This window comes from Lepisosteus oculatus, chromosome 24 (genome assembly GCF_040954835.1).
Source record: "Lepisosteus oculatus isolate fLepOcu1 chromosome 24, fLepOcu1.hap2, whole genome shotgun sequence".
NCBI lineage: Eukaryota > Metazoa > Chordata > Actinopteri > Semionotiformes > Lepisosteidae > Lepisosteus > Lepisosteus oculatus.
Genome location: NC_090719.1, coordinates 5,258,938 through 5,283,357, shown reverse-complemented (window position 1 = coordinate 5,283,357; position 24,420 = coordinate 5,258,938). Strand labels below are relative to the sequence as shown.

General features: G+C 42.9%; 1 protein-coding gene across 1 annotated transcript in view; it reads right to left on the bottom strand.

Annotated features, from left to right (window-relative positions):
* The window catches only part of sec16a (SEC16 homolog A, endoplasmic reticulum export factor), a 31,214-nt gene extending 15,965 nt beyond the window's left edge, over positions 1–15,249 (bottom strand). The window contains exons 1-13 of the mRNA XM_015366748.2: positions 15,097–15,249; positions 8,525–11,115; positions 7,274–7,810; positions 6,137–6,285; positions 5,198–5,292; positions 4,963–5,104; positions 3,990–4,179; positions 3,335–3,524; positions 2,778–2,920; positions 2,081–2,142; positions 1,775–1,913; positions 1,049–1,291; positions 236–333 (exon numbers count right to left, since the gene is read on the bottom strand). Coding sequence (XP_015222234.2) covers positions 236–333; positions 1,049–1,291; positions 1,775–1,913; positions 2,081–2,142; positions 2,778–2,920; positions 3,335–3,524; positions 3,990–4,179; positions 4,963–5,104; positions 5,198–5,292; positions 6,137–6,285; positions 7,274–7,810; positions 8,525–11,056 — 4,520 coding nt within the window. The 5' untranslated portion in view covers positions 11,057–11,115; positions 15,097–15,249. The remainder of the gene's footprint in view (positions 1–235; positions 334–1,048; positions 1,292–1,774; positions 1,914–2,080; positions 2,143–2,777; positions 2,921–3,334; positions 3,525–3,989; positions 4,180–4,962; positions 5,105–5,197; positions 5,293–6,136; positions 6,286–7,273; positions 7,811–8,524; positions 11,116–15,096) is intronic.
* Between the last annotated feature and the right edge of the window lie 9,171 nt (positions 15,250–24,420).

Here is a 24,420-nt window from a genome sequence, read left to right as displayed (position 1 = left end):
GGACAAGGCAACAAACACAGGCCAAAAAGAAAGCCCATTTTATTGCAGTTTTATCCATTTATCATCAAGGGAATTTCCTGACTCATTTGTTTGTACATTTATTAAACAGTGGCACAAATAATAAAGCAAATCTTTGTTTTAATAGTCTTCATTACATCAAATAACACAGACTGGTAAATTGCTGCCATTTATAGCTTTGAAACCAGGAAAATTATACAAATGAATTGCTCCTTACCTAGTCATAACACGGGCATGTGTTCTGTTGTCCATTTTACTGGCTAACAACAGGGCATGTCCCCATAAGCCATTCTTCATTGCAGACTCCAATGCATCCTGCCCAAAACAGCATGTCAAATTTAATTAGGAACGATTTAGGCGAAATCACTAACTTATCAAAGCAGAAAGATGCAGGCACAGAGTTGAAGATATAAAAACATAAAACAAAAAAAGATTGCTTCTTACATATGATTATATTAATATTTCAAGGCTGCAAAAATGGACTCTCCTGCATAGCTTAAGAAATCAATTTGGGGCATGGCAGAAAAAAGTGACCATCACTGTTCACGTGGGTCAGTTTCCATTAATATTTAGCTCTGAAGAATAAAACATAAAAGCTTGGAAAGGGAATAAGGTGAGGAAAACAAGGAAAAAAGGTGATAATGGGTTAGAGTAAAAAGTAAAAGGTAAAAACTGAACCACCTATCCCTTCATTTTCTGAATGAAAATGTATTCTGCCTTTTTTTTTAAATCTCTGCTCTTTCCCTCTTCCATACACCTGTCGGAAGCACCACAGCTGAAACGTGTTTTTATTCTTTTTAATTGTCAGCACAGTATGAGCCTCCAAACCTGTTCCTTTTCAGATCTCACACCACCACAACATGCCTGGCCTAACTTCAACACAAATAAAGGTTTGCCATTATACCCCCATATCAAGGACTGCAGCCCAAGAGGCCCAGGCAGACCTGAGAAGTGGGTGATGTGCTGCCAGAGGAAAAAGAAATGAAGTGCTGCTGTAAAGGAAGTGAGGAGTAAATGAAATAAAACTTGCCTTCTTCCGCCCAAAGAGAAGCAGCTCTCGGAATCTCTCCGTCTCCTTGCCTGCGTTCTCTGGTACGGTCATGAAGGTGTCGGAAAGCAGAGAGAGCTGCCCCGAGCCCAGCTCCTCCTCGGCGTGCTCCAGGGGCTCGTTATTAAAGTCAATCAGGTTGGCCTCATTAGGAGACTTCCCAGGCAGCCACACCGACTTGTGCTCTCGCAGCAGCAGATCGGCGATATCTGTCCCTACCACAGTCTGAAACACCAACCATTTTGTATCAGCATCAAAAACCAGAGGACTGCTGCATTCCATTTGTAATCTGCTCTTATTTCATATTCTCAAGGGAACCCTAATGTACCACATGAAAGCAGTATATACACGCACAGTGCGGATTCTCAAATCTGTTGTAAACTCAGGCCTAAGTTATATTATAATGCTTATTATAATTTTTTTTATAATAAGCATTCTGATGTTCAAAAGTACTAGACGTTGTGATGCTTGCTAATTTCATGAATCCTATACCTAAGTTGAATCTATGTATTATTCTTTTAAATTTTCAAAAGAAAATCAATGGGGATCACCAACATTTCTCACAACACTGTTACTTTGTTACTGCACTATGCTTGTCATCTGATCCATTCTGCAACCTAAAGTATTTGAGATTTTTTCAGCACACGCCTCTTAATCACATATTTTTACACAACTTCTTCTCCGATTGTGTCATTTTTGAGCACTAACCCCATTCTGCCTACAGAGCAACACAATGAACTCCCAGATGAGGAATGCCGAGTCCTTATCAAGCAGGCTCTCATTTCTCAGGCACTCCATAGCTTTGTTCTGAGCGAACTTGATCACGTCAACTTTATGCGTTTCTTCTCTACAAGACAAAAACAAATCGGCACATGTGGACAGTTTTAAAGATGTCGGTCAGAAGCATGACAAAGATACTTACTGCAATACAGCAAGAGAAATATTTTAGAAGTTTATGTACTTCAGTTCATTAATGAACATGGCAAGTCAATGTGGTATTATAAGAAGACTTACTTTACAAGAGGCCCTGGGAAGGATCTGAGCTCCTCTTGCTCTTGTGAGTCCTGGAGCACAGTCTACAGGAGAGAAACATACAGATCAGCTATTCTATTACACCTCACATACCATCATGGTTAAAAGTTCAAACAGTCCTGTTCTAATGTATTGTTTGTATTCATTGTGTATCTCAGCTTTGTTACTTTAAACCACCTACTAGATGAAACACTTACTTCTCTTTTTCCAAAGGGAAAACGGTTTAACCCAGCATGTGACAAAAGCTAAATAAAACAACAATTAATGAAAAAAGCAATTAAACAACCATGGGCAACCTATGGGGGATGCTGAGCACATAACACAGGACTGTCCAGTCCTGGGTCCTGGCTGGTGTTCAAGCTGCTGCATCTGAAGACCTCGGAGAAGCTGTTAAATTGGCACAGATAAGCCATTAACATTTCATTCCCGAGTTGGAATGAAAACCAGCAGACGCACCGTCCTTCCAGGACCAGGACTGGACTTCCCTGATGTATCAGATAATGAGCACACACACAGGATTAAGTTTTAATATTCAACCAAAGTCTATTGAGATCAGTAAAACTCACATTTTATACTTTGTACTTGTATTGGCGATCCTGCTCGACCTGTGGTTTATTCATTACATCTCCCTGTTGGTATAAAGTCAATCCAGAACTGTATATATACACAAGTGTCATACCTCCATGCTGTGCATCTCCACCAGAGCAGGCTGGCCCTCCGAAGGCAGGTTGGGGAGAATTTTAATGAGCAGACCTCCAGGCCCAAACCTCGCGCACATGTGCGGGACTGTGTACTTCTCCGGAGTCACAGGTCTGGGAGGTGCTGAAGACAGAGACTTTCTCAATCAGCAAGGAATAAAAACAGCTGTTTTGGTCCTTGGGTCCTGAATTACACTTTTTCTGGTATATTTAGCACCATACAATAATTCATGATGCTTGAAGTCCTGTTATATACAAGTCTGATGCTAGACAGAAGAAATTTAGCACTGCCAACTGCAAAATGATCCATGCAGGTGGTGTCTAAGCCCAAACTCCTTACTTGAAGTAAATATACTAAATTTTAGGATTATTTAGTTAAACAAATGGCAAGACAGACTGAATGCCCACAGTCATTTGCCACCTTTAAGTTATGTACTCAGTTCCAAAGTGAGTGTTTTTATATGGCTTAAGTTGGCTTAAATCCAAGTCGCTCCCAATTTTTCCTCATCTAGTGAATAAAGGGAATTCCTAGTCATACCTTGTTCAACAGCAGGCCATCCGCTTTCCACCTGGTATCCCGCTGAGTACTGATAATCCGGATATCCCTGGCTTCCATCCACAGCGTCGGGATACTGGCGGTACGAGTAGTCAGCTTGCAGGGAGGTTGGCTGGCCCGCCTGATCATAACTACCCCCAACAAGGTCCTGCTGGCTTCTGTAAACTTGACTCTGAAAAAGAAAACCCACAGACTACATATTAAAGCGGCAAAGGAGTGGTTCTCAAACATTGTTTTCTATCATTATTAGACTTCAAAAATCCCTCTAAGCACACAAGAATTTATAGAACTACCGCTGTGAAAAAAATTCAGACTTTATAACCGTTTCTGATTCTGAGATTAGAGTCCTTTTAATGTAACCAAACAAAAAAGATCCACAGCAAAAAAAAAAGTAAAGCTTCTATTTTCCAGGGTTTTTTTTGTGTGAAAGAACCTTCACCTACTGTACACTATGTTTTTGCTAACAGAATAAGCCATCAGATATCTAACCTGAGGACGAAAGCAAGGGAAGAGAAATTAAGAGAAATGGCTTTAATAAAAGGAAAGTAGGGATTGCTTTTTGCTGTGGTTCCGCGTTGTGAATCCGTGCGGCCTATCCCGGAGGACGGGAGAAGCCGGGCGGGGACGCGGCGCGTACCTGCTGCGACCGCGAGCTGAAGCTGCTGCGCTGGCTGCGGGAACTGCGCACGCTGTGGGCCGACTGCTCGCTGTGCACGCTGCGCCGGTCGTACTCGTCCCCGTAGGCGTCCCTGGGGCGCACGTACTCGTCGTCGAAGCTGGCGTCGTAGCGAGGGTCGTAGCGCCACCGGTCGTCGTATCCCTCGGGCCTGAGCGAAACAGACGGCACTCTGAATGACCCCGAGTCAGGGTTCGCGCATCGGCACAAATCGACTGGCATCACGACTGAGGTTATGCAAACCAATTTCTGTTATGCAGCTATAAATTTTACTTCTAACTTTATAAATGTTTCACATTCTGGGAGTTTAGTTCTTTCAATTTGATGAAAAAGGGCCACAGTAAAAAAAGGTGCGGTGTTCTTCAGGTGTCAGCAGTTTCCACAGATGAAACGTTGTTCCTTTTCTTCTTTTCAGCATGGAATAAACCTCTACTTGTTCCTTTGCAGCCCACACATGCTGATGCAGCTCCCTACTTGAACTACTTCACCTACCCTGTTATTTCTGATAACAGAACAAGCTATTAAACATTCAATTATGGCCTACCTCTGCTGCCCTTTACAGGACATACAGGGTTGCGTCTGTGGCTCCAGGAGGTCTTTTTAACAAGTGCATTTTTACGGTCACAAAGCAAGTGCCCTCCTATACAATATGGACAAGGCTTTCCCAAACTCTCATTAATTACATTTAAACAAATTCCAAACTTTAGGGAAAAGTAATAGCACTGAAACAATACAACAGCACAGGACCCATCAAAATAAAAGAAGCATGTGAACCTGAAAGCTCACTGTTATTTAATAACAGTGAATAAATAATCGTTCTTATTTAAACGAGGTACTTTATTTATTGACTTTTATCAGTTCATTCGGTATTATCAGTTCGTTGGTGTGTTAAGATGAGAATGACCCACAAATTGCCAATGTTTATCCATTTTACCTCTGTAGATAAGCTTGGCTATAGTAGGGATCTCTCCTCCTGTAAGCCTCTGAATCATAGTTGTACCAGTAGGACTGATCATAGTAGTCTCTGTATCGGGAATCGTAGGAGGCAGGATCATAACGGTCCCATCGACTTCGATCTAAGTAAACATTTAAATGAGAAGTTAGTTACTTTTTAGCAATTTCATAGCAACGGCACCAAAATAACGTAAGGCAGCTTCTTTGAGTCTTACCTCCATAGTCATATTGTTTTTTATAGAAGTCTGCATAATATTCATCATAGGCACTTCGACTAGCCTTCAGATAGTAGTCTTCAGCATAGCCTTGCCTAATGGGGGAAAAAAATCATTTCCAAACTGGTAATCTTTGTATTGCATTGCTCTGTACACAGTGTGAGATTAACAGGAATATATTCATATGTTGTGTAAATACACGGTTTGTCATTCCCTCTGCTTTCTTAACACTTTTAAAGGCTCGCAGATTGCAAATTTCAGGATCAAGGTTCGAATTTTTACATCAAAAGCGAGCCTACATGTTTCCACCTAAATTTATCTATAGATATAAAAACTTAGTTGGAAATGTGGAAGCTCACATTTCCTGTGTACATAATCTGTTAAAATATCTTTACAAAAATGTGAAGTCTTTTTTCAAGATAACAAGCTGTCATAATGAGCTGTGTGTTCTTGGATATGCACAACTCACTTTCCCTCAGAGCAAGACTTCTACAATCAAAAGCTTAACCAATCTCCTGTCCAGTGCAGTAGGCAAAAAACAAAGTAACAAAGTACGATAGTTCAGCGAACACAAATAAACTGAAGTGACCATGACATCTCATAAAATTCTGCTACAGCACACATTTCAAACTGTACTGCGCTACATAGTAGGATTTGGAGCAGCATAATTCAAAGTGACAGGCCCATTTATTCTTTCTTTGAAATAGGTCATCCATGCACAACTAGGCCCAAAGAAGAAACAAAAGGATCCCCTTTCTACAGATGGGTTTACTATCCTATGAGCATAACCATCTGAATGCCTGAAGTACGAAGTACATTTTACATTCATTACCAGAAGATCGTAATAATAATCATGTGTATAATTCAGTACTTTAACAAAATGGTGGTACATACTATTTAAAAAAAAAACGCTTCTCACTGAGAATAAACCACACTAACCTGGAGGACGGCCTGTCTGAGTACTGGCTAGCTCTAGAACTGGGCCGCTCTGGCTGCTCAGGGTACTGGTATCGTTCTCCTTCCCTGTACGCCGGGTTGTAGTTATCATATCTCCCATACCGTGGATCATACCTTCTGTAAGGGTCCTCCTAGGCAGAAACATTCACAACTTCCTTCATTTCAAAGATCAGTGTAAGTCAGTGATGCTATGACACAAAGAGCTGTTTTTTCAAGTCCCAATCATGAGCTCAGCCTGTACAACTTAAATAAAGTCAACTCACCACAACCCATCAAATCTCTCTAAACAAGAACCTATAGTAGCTGCATCATGCCCATTCAATAAGTAATTATCCTAGAAACATCCAAGGATTTTGTTCCCTTAAGCATCAAGGATTACTGTCCTGTTGACACCATTTTCTACACTAATGGCAATACAAAGCAAAAAATGTAAAAAAGAAAAAGTAATAAATAATACAAGAGTCCCTTAATAGTAGTATATAAAATGCCAATCTAATGTCAGAAGGCTGCTTATTCTTTTGTAAGGATAATGGCAACATGACGCCAAGCACCGGAGACCAGGCCATAGCAGGGCATACAAGTACCCTAGGGCAATACAGAATGTCCAATTAACCCAGCTAGCATGTCTTTGTAAGTTGGGCAGAAATCATGGTACCCAAAGAAACAGAAGCAAATCTGGCTATAACAAGAACACGTCATACAGAAAGCACTCCAATCTAGGATTTAACCCAGGACCAAAGGGTTATGAGGAACAGTGCTTCCACATTTACACATGCATACAAGTATTAGTATTAGTAATAGTATTAGTGTAAATGTGGAAGCACTGTTGCCTCATAACTCTTGGGATCCTAGATTGGATTACTATATAGATTGGTATACTATATATACACATTAAACTAGTAATGTGTATATAGTAAAACTGAAAATGCCTTCTACATCATCCAGGTGGATGCAGCACATTGGTGGTGGTGGAAGGGATTCCCATTATCTGTAAAGCACTTTGAGTGGAGTGTCCAGAAAAGTGCTATATAAGTGTAAACAATTAATAATATTAATAATAATAATAATAATACACAATCCTGATCTAACTTGGTTATTTATGGAAGATAGAAACGGTACCTGGTAATATGGCTGGTGAGCCCTGGGATCAGCTGGGGGAGGATAAGGTGGGTAAGGCCTTCCATCCGGATACTCAGGATAGGCACCACCATAATAAGGCCCATAGGGCGGCTGTGGTGGTTGAGAGGGAGGCCCATATCCTGGCTGGGGCGTGTGTGATGATGGGGGATGATGATGGAGATCAGGAGGAGGCTGCTGGGATGTGTTTGGTGGCAATGGCTGAGGAGGGTACATGGATGGTGGCTGTGGTCCTCCCAGGCCAGGAGCATATCCAATAGATGGATTCAGAGCCCCTGATGCTTGCTGGCCTTGTCCGATGAGCTGAGGCTGTGGATACTCATTATTTGGTGCAGGGCACTGACTGGGCTGAGCTGGCAGTGCAGCTTCTTTTCTCAGAAGCCCAGGCTGAGCCTCAGGCTTCTGTGAAGTGTCATCAGCTGGCTGCTGGGTGTTAGTTGGCATTGGAGGGACAGCTGCTGTTGACAGCTGCTGCTGTTCGTGCTGAGCCTTTCCTGTCTGCTGTGCATCTTTGGTTACCTGCAGATAAAACCCTGTTGCATTACTCACTGGTGTGCCTTGCTTTAATGGCACAGGCTGCTGGGAGCCTACCGGAGGAAGATAACTGCTTTGATTAGAAGTTTGATTTGGGGTCATTGGCGGATGGTGCATGGTAAAATCAAGGAGTTCATAATTGGTAGCATTCTGATGCATGCTCTGAGGTTGCGCTTGGGAACTGGTAGCTGGTGCCGAATGCTTTTGACCTACATTTGAATCAGTCCTGGAGATAGTGGAATTTGGAGGTTTACTTGTTAACTCTGAAGCTGAGCTTTCTGCTGTTTGTTTCATATTCTGCCTGTTTTCTGGTGCCAGATTGAGTGGAGAGTGATGCAGTGGTTGAACTGACAAGTTTCCAGGTTGACTACTTATAATTCCAGGGGAATTCATTGAAGATGCATGTGAATTTGGGGGATGATTAGCCAAGGACATGTTCAGTAGGGGGGTTAATTGCACAGGATTTGTACCAGACGTCAGAGGGTTCTGGCTTAAAGGTAAAGCCATGTCATTTGTTCCTAGATTTTGTAAAGCGTCATTCTGGTTTATTTGATTAGCAGAATGAGATGAGGAGAGTGGAGAATTATTTGGAGGAATCACACTGCAGCTTTGAGCTGGTGGGGCAATCAAGATAGGTTGATTCTGGAATGATTCAGCAGCGGGGGAAGCAACTAGCAGGCTGGCATAGCCTAAACTTGCCTGGGAATTTAATGGGTCACCCTCGTTTGCCTTTGGAGGGTTCTCAAGGTTCTCGGAGGATGTCTCTGGCTTCTGTGAAGGGGATGCTTGGTCTGAAGACAGCTGCAGTTGCTGAAATGAATGTTCCAAAGGGCCATCTTCAGGTGGTTGAATAACTTCTGTACTAGGCTGCTTGAATAATCCGTGTACTGGAGGGGCAGCTGGAGCCAACAAGATGTTAGCCCCCAACTCTGGCATCTCATTTTGGGCCCACAGGGTAGTAGCAGGACTCTCACATTTCACTCGTGTACCATGAGCTCTAGAAGATGGTCTCCGTTCAGGAAGAGCAGTCTCTGCCATGGGCTTGCCGATAGGCTGCATGACATTAGTAGGACTGCCTACATGCGACTGTACCACTGATGGGGTGCGGGGTGAGGGAATAAATATGTTTTCCAGGTTGTCCGGTGGCTGTTCGAGATTACCAGGCGATGCATCTGAAATGACCACTCCCTGTGGTGCGTTGTTTTGTGCTCCATTGCTTTTCTCCATGACCATCCTGGCTTGGTCAATCTCAATGGGTTTGACACCCACTCCATGTGATCTGACAGGTTCAAAGGAACTGTTTGCACTGGCTTGAAATATCCCAGTTGGTTTGGGGGGGCTGGGTGTTGGAGGCTGGGAAAGCTGTGTGTGATACATTTTATTCTGGTCAATTACATCTCCTGCAGGAGACGTATCAATCTGCTCAAAATAACCAGCTGAAGTTTCTTCAGTGGGTTTAGCAATCTCCTGCTGTATAAAAGTTCCTACCACTCCCTGTGGCCTTCTGGAACTAGATGCACTGCTGTGACTTATGTTACTATAACTTGAGGAGACACTTTCAGATCGAACAGGATGAGGAATAGAGTCTGGAGTCTCTAGGTTAGGCCCCCCTTCAAAATTATCCCCCAACTGAGAAGCAACACTGCCTTGTCCAAGTCCTGTGACATCACTGACATTGTGAGGCATTTCTGGGATATTAGGTGGTTCATTAGGTAACACTTCCTGATTTGGTACACATTCCAAGTTTTCCACATTGTCAAAGTGTGTCCCGATGTTTTTCTGGGAATCCCTTGCGAAACCACTGTCATTCAAGTATGAGCCTGAAGCATCACCACATGCATGGGCCTTAGAATGAGCAGCCACATCCAAGGCACTTTGGGTAATATCGGTACCCGTCTGCAACTGTGAAGACTGCAGCTGCGTATTTGGAAAACCGGGGTTAAAGAATGCATCCTGGCTCGGCACAAATGAATCTGCATTAGAAATGCCATTGGCAGTCTTACCCTTGCTAACAAGCATTTCTTCATTTTCAACATCATTCCCTTTGAAAAACATTGATAAGGTGCCAGGATCTGATTCATAAGAAACAGGATTACCAGCTGGTAGCTCTCCTGATTGCCCAGGAATAGGTGCCTGTTCGGTATTAGCTGGGTTGGGGAGATTATTCGTTACAATTCCGCCCATCTGATGATAGAAATGCTCTCCGGGAGGTGGGTTAAACCAGGGATCAGGTGATCCAAAATTCTGACTGAAATAACCCTGAGTTGGAAGCTGAGGGTTATAGTGCTCTGGAGCGGGTGGTTTGTTGCTCTCTGCTTTTTCAAGCAACTGCTGTGTTGTGCTGGTTGCTGAGCTTGGAAACAGAGTGGCATTGTGCTGGCTACTCTGGCCTAATTGATCCGAGTAGACATGACTTTGAGGTGGTATCTGTTGAGGTATGTTAGCCGTGGATAAGTCTGGTAGGGGAGCACTAACTGACGGAGATGAATGATCACTGCTTGGCTGGAAATAATTATGAACTGAAGGAGGGCGGCTACCATGATCAGACATCCACTGTGTCGCCAATGGTTGCATGTTCTGAGGTGGAAAGGGCATGGCACTTGGAACTGTAGGCTTGTAAGAGGCAGGCCCTTTATTCAAATCCTGACCATATGGGGGTCTATTCTGCAAGGGGGCTGCAGCAAAGGAAGGGCCTTCAAAGCTGTTGTCTGGGGCACCTTGAGCATGATAAGGTGAATGTTCTCTGGAGTTAAATGGCCCATGGTCTTTTCCAGGAGGAGTCGAGCCTGCAATGCTGTGGACATTGGTGAAATGGCCTGGCAGTGGTGACGGAGCCACGTTACTGTTGGGGGTAAACACATTGACCCCAGGTGGGCCTGATAAGGATGGCAGTGTTGGTACAGATTGAGATCCTTGTGCACTCTCCATTGTCTGTGAAGGTAAGGGCTGATTCTGGACTGGAGCCATCTGATAGAATCCTGAAGGAGGCTGATTTTGCATAGGAAGAGGGCTGCTTTTCATGGGTGCAGGATGGTTTTCCAGAGCCATGGTCTGTGGGGTCTGCCTGCCATAAGCAAACGGGTTGGTCACAGGAGGGATAGGTGCAGCTGCCCCAGACACGGGTGCATTCCCTGGTTTGTAAGTCTTTGTCCTTCGAAATGCATTGGGGACCCCTCCAGTTGGGGGAGGGCCAACAGCCCCTGGAGGTGCAGTTCGAGGAGGAGGCTGCATCGCCTACTTTATTCCAGTTAAAGGCAGCGTTATTCCAGAGTTAAGACGCTCACACTCCACTGTGAAAAGAACACACAACACAAATGCGAGGATAATAAAAGTATGTAATTTAGACTAAATGCTACAAGGAGAGTTTATTGGTTTTAAAAAGGTTCAAGAAGCATACTTCAGTATGGTTTAAAAGAAGATGCTGCGTTAAAACTGTGGCTCTTCGATCGCAGACCACAAGCAACAGTAAAGTAATGTTAAATATTTAATGGATTTTACACAGGACAAGAGCCCATGTGTATATAGGGTGATACTTTGTTTATTCTTACAGAGAGTGATATGAATTAGAGATTATATATCATAATACAATGACATAATGAGATTGGTGATATTATACCAGAAGATTTTTATACCCATATTGCAGCAAGGCAATTGCTTTGAGTTCATTTTTATGCCAACCAAAGGTAACAATTAGTACAGGCTAAAACTATTACAAATCTGTTTTCACAACATCAATATTACATTTAATCCAATAGTATTACACACAGATATCCTCTAGAGCTGGCAAATTAATGACCACAATATATCATTGCTTTCTATTTCAGTGACCTTGTCATGTCTCTTAATGTAGAAAATGTACTTAAGCCTTAAAAAGTCAGAGAAATCATAAAGTAATGGCACAAAGCATATCCTACACCCTACTGTGTATAGTTTTCTGCCTAATTTGGATATTTTCATCTGTCCAGTCAGTTTGTGTCATCAATTTGTGTAGTATCTTTTGGGTGACACGAAACAGCTGCACTCATGATTCCGATAACTATATCTGTACAGACCAGACAAATTGCTGAAAAATTAAATTACTTTTCCTATACCTTTACGCTTTTATGCACTTTATGAATCTGATATTCATGGGAAATTAAGAAAAAGGTCTGTATTAAAATTCACAAATCTTTACAATGGAAGCTATGAAGAACCCTAAATCACAACTTTTTTCATTACATTTTGATGGGACTGTTATTGGGCAGCGGAGCACTTTTAGCAACAGACTGCTCCAGCTCCGGTGTTCAAGGAAACGTTTCCGCAGGTCTTTCCTCCCGGCGGCTATCAGGGTGAATAATGCTGCCCTAGGCTAGGACTGTTAGCCCTTCATTTGCTTGTCTATGGACAGCATGTTGCTCCATTGTACTTTTTTTGGACACTCAATCTGTTTATACCTATGCACATTTTGCATATATTTTATTGTTTTTACAGTGACTAAGATCATATTTTGTACACACCTATGTATTTATTTTATATTTACTCTGTATTACTGTACATATTATAATTTGTATTCTATTCCGATGTCTGTTTTTTTGCTTGTCTTGGGCCAGACTGCTGTAACACATCAATTTCCCTTCAGGATCAATAAAGTCTTATCTATCTATTTTGTACACTTGCCACAGTAGTTCTTCAATATTTTTTAAACTAAAGCCATATTATTATTTAAGATTTACAGCTTTTTAGTTAGGGATTCAGTGATTCCACCAAAAGATCTGTCACACCAGTGTTGACAAAGCCTTGAGTTATTTATTCCCAAGTTGCAAGTTTTACAACTGTCAACTATAAGATGACTGCCCCTTCACTAATAAGAGAGGCTGCAAAACATTAAGAATGGCAAGCGAACTTTCTATTCTTATTTAAATGGATACATTATCACATGGCAAAATGAGTGCTGGATCTTTGAACCCAACAAAAATGCAATGATGACATCATTAATAATTTCTTGAGGAATGTACTGAATATTAATTAAGACAGTTTTTATAGAGACTGGGTTACCAACAATAGACCACGATCCTGTGCAAACAAAGTGACTGCATGAATTACAGTATGTGATCTTCAAGTACTGCATATTTAGGAGGCTGGGATATTCTGTGTGATTAACAGGAACACCTCAACATTAAACTGCACAGTTTAAAAACATATTTAAAAGGGGAAATGCAATGTTTTTTTTATATTTTGAGGTTACAAAATCAGTGCCCTTCAAACCACAATAAAAGTAAAATGTACAGTAACTTGTAGATCCTCCAATTTACATCACAAAATAAAATTTAAAGGTAGACGCAGCATCATATTCTGCGATTTGGAACAAGGCAACAAAACGTCTGGTGACGTGTTGGGGCCCTATTACACTGTGAGCAAGCAGGCTTGTGAATACATCTCTTTTAATCCAAGAGAAATACTGCTCTCGTCTTCAAGATGGTTTTGCTGATAAACTGATTGCAGATTATGTTGGAAAGTTTCTGTGGTGAAATGCCGGCTGCACAACCTGTGCTTAATTTGCACATTACATTAGTTATTACAGTGACTAGGGAGCAGTAGGGGCTGCTTTACGTCACAATTCGTGAGAAATCATGCTCTCGTCTATAGCAAGACCAGGGGTGTGCAACAGCACAGCGACATTTCAGTACTTTTACAAAGTTCACGATTGTGTGCTTATTTCGAAATTTGTTCAATTTGTCTATACCGTCAATGAATTTATTTTATCAAGATTTAATAACAAGCCTGAGAAACTGGGACTGCAGCTCGTCTTTAAATATACTCCAAATATCATAGAGAAAGTGGTTTGTGACTTACAAGATAAAGTGTATATTCTGTACACCTAACCCTTTTGGTTAGTAACTCATTGATCAGAAATCTCATCCAGCCATTTCTTGAAGGAAGCCAGGATATCAGCCTCAGATACATGGATGGTAGGTTCATCCATACTCCCACCACTTGTGACTCATTATACTTCTTTCAGTATATGAAAGAAGTATATGGAACCTTCACAGGAAAATTAATATTATATAGAATCATTTTGGCTTCCACAGCAAAAAATTCAACCACCAGTAACTAGACCTCCTTCGTAGTCCTATAGACATTTGTCTTCGGATTCACTGCACACATATAGATTTCTCCACTGGGTTGTGCGTACACTGTGAAGCAGCTTGCATTTCCTAATAACGGGATGGAATTCCACGTCAGCCTCAGGTGTGCGACGTTTCTGTGGCTAATGTAGTCCTCACAAACAGCGTTTAAAGAGCTGCTTTAGGACTAACTTTCTCACCCTCATCTATTGGCGCCCGTCGGTTGCACTGTTGCTCTAAAATAACTCTCAAAAGCATCATGAGTCAATACAATACAATGTAGACGAATCAGGTTATTTTGCAATGGTTAATTTAGCGATTTGCAATTTTCAATTCTTTACTATCGAACACCACAACAAACACCTATACGTTTTTTTGGTTTCCAAACTCTAAATCCTTATTATTCGTGTGTTACAATATTGTAATACAACTTAATTACTGAAGTCGCACTTGCAGTCAGGGTGCCTATCGGGTTTCTAAGTCGTAGAAACTAAAGTCCAAAGCATAAGGACTCTGTTCCTCACTAGAGCTACAACAAACGCAAAATTTAAGATGTTATCAGACGACACCCGCACAAAAATAAGCAAATAGTGAGAAGCTCTCAAATTAATACTCAAATGTTTTTAAGATCAAACCCGACCTTGCGATCTTAAAAAATAGCGAAAAGGACTATCTTCTCCAGCTTTATTTATTTGACACATTTGGAAGGAACGTTTCAATATCGAATAGGGAACATTTAAATTTTTCAAGCAATTTTATAATTAACACCACTGCGAAACCTGCCGTTAAAAGCGGCGACTCGTAGCAAATCGTTAACATGCTGCTGTCGTGTTTAAAGTCAACAAGCAGAGGATATCGGCGACTCATCACATATGATTAACTGAACGTCTGCAACAGGCAAGTGCCGAACTTTCACGAAGCCCGTTTGTACATCAGACTGGGGAGAGTGAAGATGTCCAACTCGCCGATAATCGATGGTCTGATGCCAAACCAGATCTTTAACAGGATGCGCTGTCAGTTCCTTAAAGCCCCCACTTCTGCCGGGGGGGGGGGGAATAATAACAGATCTTGTGCCTTTTAAAACTAGGGTAATCCCGACCCAGTCCCATTATACAAATCTGAACTCAGTGCTGCACCACACCGCTTGTACATCTCGATCCATCTTACCTCTCAAGAACGAGATCGCCGACCTCCTGGAGACGACAAAGAAACAACACAATTCGGCCAGTAAAGCGGAATTAAATAGGAATTCCTACAAGACTGCAGAACCGTGAGGCAAACACACAGCCGCCATCTTCAACCAGAGCTACATCCTGCTAGGCGACGTGTACCTCTAACGTCACAATCCCAAACACCGTGGCGTCACAGTCGAAGGCCTTGAACCATGTACAATTTGCAGTTAATGTTGTAATTTTGCATAATTGTATTTATTTTGGTTGTTGACAATAAAATCATATGCGTCTAAATGATTTAAAAAGAAATATAATTATTTTTAATAGAAAAGAACGAGGCACGATCCGAGCTCTACCGGAAATGGACGATTTATATCGAACAGTGCGCCCCTAGAGTACATCAACGTGTAATGTTTTTGTAAGAAAAGATGAACTTGCATCTGAACCCGAGATATTAAATTGGACCGAGTCCGTTTTTTTAAAGAAAATAATTGACATAGTGTATACACAACCCTGTTAATATAGTCCAGGGCAATACCGGGCTCAAGACCTTATTTCATGCGATGCGATGGATGCTTATAGTGTGACGAACATCGAAATCTGTTATGAGAAAGCAAGTATGTAATTTATCTGCTAATGAACAAATACATTTTATTATCTACGTTTGCGCAAGGAAATGATATTGTGTTATTTATACAGTAAATACACAATTTTTAAATACAGTATACTAAATTTGCAAATCTATAATGTGAACCGTCTGTCTGTGTTTTCAAAGGACTGTTGAGCCTCTTGGGAATTAACTAAGTCTGATCATTGTAAATGTGTTTTCCTGTTCCTAAAGTACTGTAGCGCGACGGGGTTGGCGAGGATGGAAACAGGAACTTAATTAGCTCTATTAGTTAAGAACTCGGTGCTATATTAGTCGGACGTGCGTCCGGCACAGCAACAACAACAGAGGAAGTAAAAACCAGAGAAAGCAGGGTACAACACACTAGGGTCATTTGGGGTACAGGTACGTAGGTATAGGGTGGTAAGTGGGTACAGGTATAAAAGGGGATGCAAAATTGGGGATCGCAGGGATCTGGACAACCTTTACAGTGGTGTACACCTGTTCCAGATGGTCAGTGACACTGGCCAGTGGCTCCCTTAGTACTCGCCCTGGTTAATACACCCATCCTGCCCTTCGCTGCGCACCTTAGCCGAGTGCTGTTCGGCCGCAACGCAACAAACCTGGCTATGTTAAACACAAAATCTTCCAGGCCCCGCGGACGGTGAAATCTGGACCTGGTTGCTCCCCAGACTCCTCTGCGCCCTCCCGTTCAAGTGAGCCCTCGCAAGCCCTGGAGGGAGCCAGGCGGTCTCGGTGCAGAACCACCACCCTCCCTCGCTTCCCAAGCCGTGAGCCGGACACGGTAGCAGAGCTCCCCCACGACCTCCCAGGGTCCCTCCCAGGCCGGCGCCAGCTTTGGGCCGAGCCCCTTGCGGCCCCGTGGGTTATAGACCCAGACGAGGTCCCTCGGTCTGAAAGGAGTCCCTCTGCAGCGCAGATTGTAATACCGCTTCTGCTGCACCCCCGCCTTCCCAGCATGAACGAGGCTGGAGTGCACCCAGTGGACTCCTGCACACCCAGTGGACTCCTGCACAGCGGTCCGGTACGCCCAGAGGGTGAGAGGTAAGTGGCGGTCCCAGTCCCGCTGGTGCCACAAGACGAAGGTGGCCAGTTGAGTGGAGAGCATCCGGTTAAGATGCTCCACCAGCCCGTCGCTCTGGGGATACAGCGAGGTGGTCCACGTTTTTTTAATCCCCAGGCGCTGGCACACCCCCACGAACACCTAAGACTCGACATTCCACCCCTGGTCACTATGGAGCTCCTCCAGCACCCCCAGCCTAGTGAACATTCCCTCCAACAGGGCATCGGCCATGGTGGACATGCTCTGATTCGGGAGGCGGTAAGCCTTGGGCCACTAAAATAATCCACTGCCACCAGGACGGAGCTGTTGCCCACCTCGGTCCCCGGAAATGGGCCCAATATGTCCACCCCCACTTGTTCCATGGGCTCCCCCACCTGGTGCCATTGGAGGGGCGCTCAGGAGGGCCCTTCTGGGCCTCGCAGACCGCACACGTCTGGCAGAAACGCCCCACATCCCAGTGGCAGAGACCCTAATAGAAGTGGCCCTGGAGTCACCGCAGGGTTTTCGCGGAGCCGAAGTGCCCCACACCCGGCTTACCGTGCACCGCCTGGAGAACTGCCCCGCAGAGCGATCGTGGCACTACAAGCTGCCACCTGACCTTGCCGCTGGAGGGTATCCACCCCGTCCCTTACCTCTAAGGCCTCCCACAGAGCACAGAGAGCCTTCATGGACTTGGTGTGAGAGGTGAGCTCCTCCCAACTGAGCTGCCTTCCAATGGGGCACTGGCCCAATGTCGGGGTACTCCCGCTGCTGCTGTGCCAGGTTCACAAGGTCCATACCGAATGGCCGCTTCCCCCCAACCACGGGTGGCCTCCTCACGCTGCTCCCACTGGGCGCAGTAGCGGCAGTCCTCCAGCTCCTTGAAATTTAGCAGCCAGTTGAGGGACGCATGGTCCATCCACAGTTTGAAACTAGTTCCAAACAGGTAGGGCTTGAAGTGGCAGACTGCCGAGACCACAGCCAGCAACTCCCTCCAGGTGACACAATAGTTTCTCTCTGCTTTGCTGAGCGCCAGGCTAAAATATGCAACGACCCGTTCCCCATCTAGACCCTCTTGCGCTAGTACTGCGCCCACCCCTGCATCATGTCAGTATCTAGCACATATGGTAGCGTCGGATCTGGGAAGGCCAGGACAGGGGCCCCCACTAGCACCTTCTGCAGCCCCCAGAAGGCCCCCTCACACTCCATGTCCCACACAAAACGGCACCCCTTCTCCGTAAGGCGGTGCAGTGGGGGGGTGAGGCTGGCAAAGTCCCGGACAAACTTCGGGTAATAAGACGTCAACCCCAGGAAACTGCAGAGCTCTGCTATGGTGTCAGTCACGCACTGCAGCGATCTTCCCCAGGTCTGTGACACCCCTCGCGGGCCAACCATATGACCCAGGAAAGTAACCTTTCCCAGGGTTGAGCTTCAACCCGGCCCGCCGGATGCAAGCCAACACTAACCAGAGGTTCGCCAGAGCCTGCTCGAAACCCTGGGCATGCACGAGTAGGTTGTCTAGATACACAAAGCATTCGCTCTAGTGGACTGATGCCAGCACTCGCTCCATCAACTGCTAAAACGTAACCGGGGCATTACACAGTCTGAAAGGCATGACCGTGAATTACCAGGTGCTCTGGTTTCATCCCACAGCCCAAAACCATGCTAGTAGGTTAATAGGCTTCTGAGAAAATTGGCTCAAGGTGTAAGTGTGTGTGTCTGTTTTTGTTTTCTGTTTGCCCTGCTGAAGGTAGTGTCCCAGGGGTGGTGCCGTGGCTCTGTGGCTAAGGATCTGTGCCTTCTGGTTGGAAGGCTATCAGTTTGCATCCTGTGGCTGGCAGAGGAATTCTGAGCAAGGCCCTTAACCCCAACTGCTCCAGGGGTGCCGTATAAATGGCTGACCCTGTGCTCTTTCCCCAAGCTTCTCTTCCTGTCTGTGTAACTCATGGAGAGCAAGTCGGAGTATGTGAAAACACAAATTCCTAATGCAATAAATTGCATAAGGCCAATAAAGTGATCTTATCTTATCCTGCCTCATGCCTGTTGCCTGCTAGGATAAGCTTTGGCTCCCCCATGACCCTGAATTTGTAGAAGAGTGTAGAAAATGGATGGATGAAAGAGGTTCTCCTAGCTCTTCAGGTGCTGATGAGACCTGTAAACCCCACTGAACAGGATCTAAAACTGGGCATCTCTGCTGCAAATGGTGAATAATCCCATTTCTGTGCAGCTGTAGCTCATTCTTAAACATTACACCATTCCATCATGACAGTTTAAAAGTCTCCTTGAAAGCTTAGTCATAATAATAAATGATAGTTTTATATAATTAATAGAGGTAATAGAGTGGTGAATTTTCATTCCTGGTCAGCACTTCTGCTGATCTAATAGGATTTGTTGCTGCAAAGATTGGTTATTTACAACCCATAATGCCGTGTACTGTACTGAATTCTTCTATGTTTTCTTCTCGCTGTCTCTCACGCTTGCAACAAGGGAAAGTGGTCTCTCCCTTGATGCCTGCGTCCCAACATGACATTATCTTCACAACTAAAGGAAGTCGGATGCTCAGATTGCAGCCATGCGTGCCCTGAAGAAAGCCCCCATGAGCAGGTTAAGGAAATGTTTGATGGAGGAATCAATGAGATCAGCTGAGATCAATGCTCAGCTGTCATGAAGCTCCTTCCTTCTCTCTCCCATGCTAACTGAGCCAGGAGGTAAGACAAATATTTTTCATCAAGAAGGTTTTGAAAGAAAAAGAAAATTTGGAAGTAAAGTGGAAACAGTGAGCTTTTCATTTGGTCTGGAAAGTCAGTTTCCTGAGAAGGAATGTCTAAAGAAGGCCAATGGGATTTTACAGTTACAGTTTCAGTGTAGATTTTAAGTTAACTTTTTGTTCCTGTTACCAAAGCAAGGAGAGGTGTAATGAAAAGATAAGGAGAGGAAATCAAGACATTAATGAGGTGCTGGATGAAGCAGCTAAGATAGTAAAGGTTTACAGAAACTTGGGCCCTGAAAGCTCTGAAGTGATCTAATCATCAGCAGTGATGTAATCCTGTGTCTGCTGTTTTTGTGTGGGAGCGTGGAACAAGCTACCTTGCCCTGTTGTTGAAGCTGAAACCCTGGTTTCTTTCAAGGAATTTCTGGATGAGATTCATGGATCATTCTGCAATGATCAAACAGGGCAGCTGGGCCAAATGGAACTCTTCTTGTTTGCACATAGGAACTTTTCTTATGTTCTTAATGCAGCAGTGAGGTACTCACAACAAGAAATTATATTTGTTTTTTATCAGTAGCTGTGTATTGGCCTGGGAGTCTTATTAATACATCTGTAAGAGATCATTTTCACACTGTCTGAGTCCTTCACTCACACTGTTTTTTGATTGGCTGTATACATGACTATATAAGCGTATTATTCACAGTTTCTTTAAGGATAATTCTAACAGTTAATAGCAAATACTTGCATTTGTGTGTTGATCAGCCCAAAGGATCCCAAAGCTGTCAATGGGTGACACAAAGCTGCCATTCCAGTCCAGCAGCCCAACACACATAATTTACTCATTAATTCACTTCACTAGTAAATACATAGTTTTGCATTAACCAGGTCCTCAGATGAGGATGACTGTTCGTAAGCTAAAATATGAGTGCTACTCAAAAAATGATCAACAACAACAAGTGGATAAGATGACACTGTTTGTTTTTATCTTTGAGTTGAGTTTAACCATGGACCACACTGAACAGAACTTAATGAAATTTCGAAAATGTAATAGCACTGTGGTATGTACGTAAGAAAAAATTTAAAACGTGAAAAGGGGATTTAAAAAAAAATTCTGATCTTTAAAAAAAATCTCATGGATCATTTCCATTTTTATAACTAAACCATGAAATGTTGTAATGGTTTTGGACAAAAAAAACAACAACTTTGTGCCAATGTAGATACACAAAGTTGTATCTTTGGGGAGTGGAGTGGTGCAGTTGCTCTGTGGCTAAGGATCTGTGCCTGTGGCTGGAAGGTTGCTGGTTCAAATCCTGCAGCTGGCAGAGGGGTCCTACTCTGCTGGGTCCCTGAGCAAGGCCCTCAACCCCAACTGCTCCAGGGGCTGTACAATGGCTGACCCAGTGCTCTGACCCCAAGCTTCTCTCCATGTGTCTGTGTCTCATGGATAGCAAGCTTGGGTATGAGAAAAGATGAATTCCTAATGCAAGAAATTGTATAGGTGATGAAGTAATAATAATACAGTTTATTAGTTTATTTGTAATAAAGTGATGAAGTAAAGTGATATTGTTGAAAGGCAGTACTGTACTTTTGTGACTTATTTTATTTTCTCCAGCAGAGGGCAATAGAGGTCAGTAAAATGTCGGCCCTGATGTACAGACTAGTGCAGTCAGCTATGCCTGTTATTACACGCCTCACGGCTGTGGGAAAAAAGAACAGAAAACCTTTACAGGTATTAGCAATAATTGCTCTGGCTGCTGTCTATCAAAACAGCAATTTTATTACTTAATGGCATCAGAAAATATATGTCTGCATGTGTGTTTTATAAATGCAAGACTCCATGGTTATGAATTGTATTCATCCATTATCAGAAACTTGTTTATTCCTCATGACAAACGGAAAGCTTGGGTGTAAGGCAGAACTATTCGTTGGACAGGTGGTCTATTAACCAAGATACCTAGGTAGATAAGTAGTCTATGACAGTGTGCTCACACGGGTACTGTTTAAAGATATCAATTAACACTGCCAGTATGTCTTTGTGAAGTGAGAGGAAACTAGAAACCACGAGAAATCCCACAAAGGTGCCCATCTCTGAATTTGCCCTAAATTGTAATTGAACCTAAAACACCAGGAGAGTGAGACAGCAGTGCTAACCAGCACACTCACTAAATTGTGACCCATTATGAATAACAAGGCAAATTAATTGAGACAATTTCATGGGACGAACATTCTTTTTTCAGGCAGGATAAATGAGTTATAAGTGAAGCATTATCTATTGCAAAGACAAGCCCGCTATATTGCTAGAGTCTTTGATGTTCTGCACCATTCTATGTTATGGTGTCATTAAATAAGTCTGTGCTTTAAAGAATTACATTGTAGATCTATATGACTGAGAACACGCCTTTTCTTAAAGCATGGTCTCCTCTTTGGATATCCTTGTATTGTTTGCAGATAATGGAAATATAACAATTAAAGGTGAATCATTCTGTGCCACCCAGGCTTATGAAACGTTTGCTCTGAGCACACAGAGGAAAGGAAGATGTTTTGTATTATATTTGCTTTTATCAGTCAAACATGTAGCTTCTATTTTGTGCTTCTTAGAAGTGCAATTATTCTTTACAAAGACTAAGGGACAAAGAATTGAAAGTTAAGTTTTGATAACAGAATTGCAGTTTCACATTTTAAAATGTTATACCGTGTTCATTTGCTTCATCACAAATATTGAAGTTATTTATTTGATTGTTTATCTGACATTTATATTTGAGCTCAGTTGTTTTTGTCCAGCAGGGAAAAGGTTGAGATAGTAGGTATATAAATGTATTGCTTGTTGCGAATTAACCCAGATCCCACACAGAGAATAAACAAAGCAGAAGAGGAACTCTTTTGACACAGTTGACTATGAATAGATTTCAGCTGTTTGGTGTTTTACAAGGATGTGTCCTAACATATGGGCAATAGTAGTGTTTACCAAAAGCAAATTTATAAAAAAAGTTTTTACAGGTTGGATATCATAAACCCTTCTTTTGAATTACTGGACTGTAATAGTGGCCGGACTTTTGAAAGCTCTGCAGGTCATTAAGGAATCCAGGTCTAATATGTGCCAACACAAAACCAAGAATGTTGGCCCACCATTCTGCACAGCAGATGGTATAGCAGTCAAACAGCACAAAGGAGATAAAAAAAAGGAATATCCCTGTAGCAATCACATTTTGCACTGATTATAGTGTATTATATTGCAGATTCTCACAGATGCGCTTCTGTGCTTTTCAGTCACTGACAGGGTTATCTATACACTGCAAACAACACTGTGCCAGGAATCCACAGTTGCCTGTGCATTTAATTGCAACAGCAAAATAATTCTGCTGGAATTTCCTCCCACAGAAATCTATTATCAATATTGTGCTTGTTATTTTTTTCTAGAAAATGTTCCCAAAGTAGTAAATTTTCTCTTATGACCTGAAAATAACCTTGACATTAGTATTTTCATATTTTTACATGGAACTAAAATGGACCATTAAAAAATAATCATGTTATCCTAGTATTCCTATAGACTAAGAATGCAGAGTTAAAACCAAATAAAGAAGACTAAAATAGCAGTAAAAATGTGCAAATACTGGGGTAGATTTATCCAGGTAGACATTCTGAAGAGAGGATTTTTATACTTGTATAATAACTGGAAAACTACTAAGCAATTCTGCTCAGGATTTATTCAGTGCAAGAATGCTGCTTCAGGAACAGCTCATGGTGAGCCAATATCTTATTAACCTTTTTCCTTTTTTAAGTTGTGGAATATATATATATATTCTTTTATCACACTTCAAATTTCTGACAGGCAGACCTTACAGAAAAAAAGTCTTTTTTTTACATTCTCTTTTCAAGATGTCAAGTCAGTGAATGTTCATACATAAGATGAATGAAGTCAGATTATAAATTGGAGTAAGGCTATTGATACTCTTAGGAGGACTGCTACTGAATGTCATACAACTTGTTGAAATAAGAAGAACAAATCCTATCTTTTAATAGGCCAGCAGCCATATCAACCTACACCACAACTGGCAACCCAGTGAACCTAAGCAGGTGTGAGCCTGGTTAGTACCTGGATGAGAGACCTCCTGGGAAAAACTAAGGTTGCTGCTGGAAGAGGTGTTAGTGGGGCCAGCAGGGGGATTTACCCCGTGGTCTGTGTGGATCCTAATGCCCCATTATAGTGACAGGGACACTATAATGTAAAAAGGTGCCATCCTTCGGATGAGACTTAAAACCGAGGTCCTGACTCTCTGCGGTCATTAAAAATCCCAGGATGTTTCTTGAAAAGAGTAGGGGTGTAACCCTGGCATCATGGCCAAATTTCCGATTGGTCCTTACCGATCATGGCCTCTTAATAATCCCATTTATAAATTGAGATCATCACTCTATTCTCCTCCCCACTCCCCGCTGGTGTGTGGTGAGCGTTCTGGTGCACTATTTCTGGTGTCGCATCATCCAGGTGGGGCTGCACACTGGTGGTGGTGGAGGGGAGTCCCTATTACCTGTAAAGTGCTTTGAGTGGAGTGTCCAGAAAAGAACTATATAAGTGTAAACAATTATTATTATTATAGAATGTGTTAAGATCAGCAGCCATATCACCCTGCAACTCACAACTGGCAACCCACTGAAGCTAAGCAGGTGTGAGCCTGGTTAGTACCTGGATGGGAGACCTCCTGGGAAATACTAAGGTTGCTGCTGGAAGAGGTGTTAGTGGGGCCACCAAGGGGCACTCACCCTGCGGTCCATATGGGTCCTAATGCCCCAGTATAGTGACGGGGACACTATACTGTAAACAGGCGCCATCCTTCGGATGAGATGTAAAACCGAGGTCCTGACTCTCTGTGGTCATTAAAAATCCCAGGGAGTTTCTCAAAAAGAGCAGGGGTGTAACCCCGGCATCCTGGAAAAAATATCC